At 41.3% G+C, this 5,000-nt stretch overlaps 1 protein-coding gene across 1 annotated transcript in view; it reads left to right on the plus strand.

The window, feature by feature from the left end:
• The window catches only part of LOC138027854 (alpha-1,3-mannosyl-glycoprotein 4-beta-N-acetylglucosaminyltransferase C-like), a 9,787-nt gene that overhangs the window by 3,677 nt on the left and 1,110 nt on the right, over nucleotides 1-5,000 (plus strand). Inside the window, exons 3-5 of the mRNA XM_068875474.1 lie at nucleotides 2,046-2,129; nucleotides 2,992-3,087; nucleotides 4,575-5,000. The exon at nucleotides 4,575-5,000 is cut by the window's right edge and continues 1,110 nt beyond it. Coding sequence (XP_068731575.1) covers nucleotides 2,046-2,129; nucleotides 2,992-3,087; nucleotides 4,575-5,000 — 606 coding nt within the window. The remainder of the gene's footprint in view (nucleotides 1-2,045; nucleotides 2,130-2,991; nucleotides 3,088-4,574) is intronic.

Raw genomic sequence — 5,000 nt, forward strand, 5'->3', positions numbered from 1 at the left:
ATTGTTTCGAATAGCTATTATGGGATGCCCAGGGGGCAAATACATATTAATTTGCCCCCTGAGCATCCCATAATGTCATAGAAATCAAAAAGGCCGCCGTATCTGCAAAAAGGTCTATTCACCCGTCACCATTTTATGTTCAGACGTTTTTCATGGATTGGAAGCCTAGGACAGGAGTTGATAGTCAGAATGCAAATTTTCAGCCGGATAATTGCTTGCCACGCAACGAAATTTTCAATAATGAAGGGCCGCAAAAAGAAGTGAGGTAGAACAAGCTAGAACAAAGAAGCAAAGAAAAGTGTTTACAGTGGTTTGTATACTCATTTGAGGTGAAGGGTAATATTTTCGCTTCACTTTTACGTTTCTTTTACCTTTACTGTTATACCACTGCAAAAAAAAAACCAAAAACAAAAAATAAGTGAGCAAAATTAAGAAAAGACGTTCTTAACTGACTCTCAGCCTGGGTATGTTCTTAGTATGTTTTTAAATACGTGTATTTGTGTAATGTCGTCCACAACGTTCTTATTAAAAAGGTTTGTATAAAAAAAGTATGATGCAAGCAGCTGAATCAGCAGAGGTCACATGTTTAACTGTTGCAAATAGTATACAACTTGCATTTCAACACTGATTGAGAGTAGTTCTTGCTTCATTTTGCAGTAGCGTTTTGTACTTTGTAATTTGCGTGATAAAGGCAAATACAACATGGCGGCTATCGTGAATAAGGTCAATTGCAAACGCGTAATTACCTTCGACAGTCATTTGAAAACTGGGGCGTTTACCATTTGCGCGGAAAATCCGGTTGGAATGGAACGCTCGTAATGGTACAGGATTTTTCTTGTGTGGCGTTTGGCCACGCTCGAGTCTCTCGTGGCTGGAAGAAAACAAAGACAAATCAAAATGGCGGCTGCATCTGCAGTGTGGAAAGGCGGGAAAAGGGGTCGAGATGAACCGGGTCGAGTGGAAGTTTAAAAATGGTACAGGAATTTTCCGGTCATTTCGGTTGGAACGGGAAAGGAGGAATTCGTCTGAGGATTTCCACCTTTTTCGGAAACTTTCCGGTGGAATGAGCTGTACCATTTGAATTTCCAACCGGAATTTTCGGTTTTTGTTGACAAATGGTAAACGCTCCTCCCCTACGGAGCTTTTGCATCGAGTTTGCTATTGGACTGATATTTGCGTTTTGCCAAAAATTGAAGAAAGTTGTTCGCTTTTACCTCGTTTCTTGCCTGTACTCATAAAGCTCCAGATATCCAGCAACTTCTCAAAAGAGCAAAACAAGTCAGAATGTTTACCCTTCAATGACAAGCAGCAGCCTGCGGTTGGTCGTTTGTTTGTTTACTCGATGCTAAATCTCTCTTTTTCCAGTAGTCAATGAAAAATGGTGTATTGTCGAACTTTACCAGATCTCACATTTGCAGTGACAGAGTGAGGTCTGGGTACGAGATGGCCCTTTGACTTCCAGGAGTGATCATTACGTAAATTCTCTTTACAATTTCAATGTAATGTCAGTCAGACAGGTATTGAGAATGAAGACTATAATCAGCTCAAGAGGTGTGATCTTGATATAACACCAAACTCTCATAACTACCCAATAAAGAACTCTATGGTACTACTTGAGAGAATGAATGACTCGATCGTGGGAATGAAAGGGAAGTGGCAAAAGCGCTGACCCGATTATTTTTAAAAATTTAGAACTTTTATCGAGAGCTCATGATGAACAGGACCTTACCACTCTCATATTTTTCTTAGAGTTATCCTTATTTCACAGCGTCTACATTTACATATGTAACTCCCTTACGAAGTCAGGCCGTGCCTGACGAAATGTTGGTAAATCAAAAAATATACATCCTCACAGCCGTACAACCAGCCTTGCAGTATTATTTTATATTTAGAGCAGCATTCTGGCCCAGGTGGTATCCCTGTGGAATGTTTGATCCCTTTTCGTTTCCAAGTCTCCACCAATGGCACAGCTTCCCAACTTCCAATGTATCGTTAGTTTGGTCTTCAACGAACAAACAATGAAAGAGAATTTTTCTTCGTTTCAGATCCGAAAGCAGAGGCAGAATTAAACAGAGGGGAAGGTTTGAAAGGGCAACCCGATCTGAACCAAGAGGCAGATGTAAAAAGAGGTTAGGTATTCTTTATTTTGCATATATTTGTCCTGTCTCTATCCCAATATTGAAAGGCCAGATGAGAAAAGAGGCGAGATAGTTCTTCACTGGTCGGGCGAAAGCCAACTTTTGTCCGTCACGTCCAATGGGTAACACCGCAGACACGAAATAACGGCTCAATATATTTTTTTTTCACGGTGTCGAAGAGAAAAGGTGTGTCAAAATTTTCTACATTGAAACAAGTCCTGGGCCCCGTAAACATTATATTGATCCCACTCTTGCAATCAAGGCACGATACGGACAAGGTGATATTGAAAATGCTGGAAAACAACGTGGTGCTGTTATGACCCGTTACAAGTCATTATGGAGATGGGTAATCAATTGTATTCAACGCTGTCACAATGTACAGGAGTGTATTTCATGCAGAGTCACCAGTAATGATTGCTATGTCTGAGAAAAATAACAAGCTCAAAATTGATATTGTAGTGAAAGATATACAGGTAATCTCCATGATGGTGGTTCTATAATTGAGGGATTTCAACACAGTATGCCTTTAGAGAGGGCTTTTGAATCACTCTGGTCTTCACTACGATTGCTGTACTGCATTATGCAATACACTTTCAATATTCCTTTCAATATTCAGTACTTTCTTCTCGGCTGACTGATCAGAACACGATAGCCTTGTGTTAATGAGGCAAAAAAATTGTAAACAAAGGTAAATGACGTCATGACTGCAATGTTGACATTTAACTACCACTCGTTTCCACATCCTTTCCTCCTCCAACAAGCCATGAGAACCAGTTTGACAAAAACATAGCCTCGGTTTGCTAATGTATCTTCAGTAAGTCCCAGGTGTTCATGTTGTTTCTTTATTAAACAGTTGAAAAGGACCATCGGGAGGACGCGTTGTGTCCAGCCGTTGAAATCCTGAAAAGCCCAAAGGTGGTAAAGCTCGGACAATATCCAACAACAAAGCGTAAGTACTTCTACTTCAGGAGCAAGGGTGGCACAGTTGGTTAGTGCGCGGCCTTGGTGCTAGAGGTTCCCAGTTCGATCCCCGATCTCACATCCTTGTTTCGACTTCTTTCTTTTCAGTGTAGCCTAAGTAGCTTTAAATACCTTTAAAACGGAGCACTGATGGAAAAGAGGGGGGGGGGGGGGGGGTAAAATGAGCGCACCGTCGGCTTCCTGGGAGAATACTCTCTAGAGAGTAAAGGAACTTCCGACGTTAAATAAGGTGTACCTTTACCTTTACTTTTTGAAGTAAACTGCATAGCAAGGATGTTTTTCGCGTGATCGCAGAAACTGACTTGTGCCTTTCATTCGCTCAGTCGAGGGACAATAGACCAAATCGGCTAACTCAATGTTGTACCCAATTCATATCTCCCGAGGTTAACATTCTTTGTGTATTATGATGTAGCAGTGACATTGAAATGGAATGGTAGCGCCTAGAGCGAATAGTTTTATTCCCAAAGGATTTGAATTGGGTATAACATTGAGTTAGCTGACACGTCTATTACTTACTAGGGCAAAGTTTAGCAGATACCACAGCTATTTACAACCTCGTGTTTCATTGCACCTGCTGCAGCGCCCATTGTTTTCAGAACCAATCACGTGAGCCGTTTCTATGGCTGCGTTCTGACCCACATTTAGAGGAGGCAATGGCAGCATTTGTTTGCCACAGATAGATCATCGTCACAACTAAGTGAAGTACGATCGTCCGGGTGAGTGTAGTCCTGAGAAGAACTGTTTTGGGTGACATTGACTGACGTTTCGACAACTTGAGCGGAGGTCATCTTCAGAGTCAAGTGATTTGAGTTAGCCGTATAATACTCTGGGCGTTGATGTGACTAGTCAACGAATTCGTGATGATAATGGTCGACTGTCAGTTAAGCCTTGATGCCATTGGCTGTGAACACGAATCACTGTTTACTGTATTCGCAGCCATGGCGTAACTGACAGTTGACAAATCACATCAATGATCAGAGTATTTATAGCGCAGAAGGCGTGCGAGAAAATGGTTTTGCTCACCGTAACGACCGTCCACCCCTCTATGTATGACAATGTGACCAGTATCATGTGACCATATCGTGGGCTCATCGAGGTCAGCTGTTTTTTTTAGTTGATAGTTGACCAGGTACTGCGTTTTTGATTGCATCGTAGGCTCAAGGCAGGTTAAATTGTTATAAGAATAAATAACCCAGGAAATCCGATTTCTAGGCTCAACTAAATCTACATATTACTATCTACTGACGTTATTCAAATCAACTCCGAAGAAGACTTTCTCTCAGGTTCTCGAAACGTCAGCCAAAACACTCCTCAGGACTTCACTCGCCCGCGGGACAATCGTACTTCACGTAGTCATAATGTGACTCCTAGGTTCAAAGCAAAAGAAAAATATTTGAATAAAAGTAGCGACATGAAAAACAAAAACCTGATTGTTTTTTTCATTATTTTCTGAAGGATATCTTTCGATTGGGATTGCGTCAGTTGAAAGGCCTTCGGGAGCTAATTATCTGGTACAAACCACCCAGAGTTTGATCGACAACATGAACGATGAAGATAAACATAAAACCCTCATTGTCATATTTCTGGCCGATATTGACGAACCACCAAAATCCAGGGCAATAACGGAAATCTCCAACATATTTGACAAGTATATTAACCAGGGACTTTTAACGGTAATCGAAGCACCGTTAGAATTCTATCCACCACTTACGAACATCAAACCGAAATATGGCGACTCCGATAGCAGAAGAAAGTGGCGCTCGAAAGAAAATGTCGATGCCTCCTCATTCGTCATGTGTTTTTGCAAAGATTTATCAGATTACTACATTCACCTTGAAGACGACGTCATTTCATCGCCAAGCTTTGTGCCTAAATTGCAGG

Source organism: Montipora capricornis, chromosome 12 (genome assembly GCF_036669925.1).
Source record: "Montipora capricornis isolate CH-2021 chromosome 12, ASM3666992v2, whole genome shotgun sequence".
Taxonomy (NCBI): Eukaryota; Metazoa; Cnidaria; class Anthozoa; order Scleractinia; family Acroporidae; genus Montipora; species Montipora capricornis.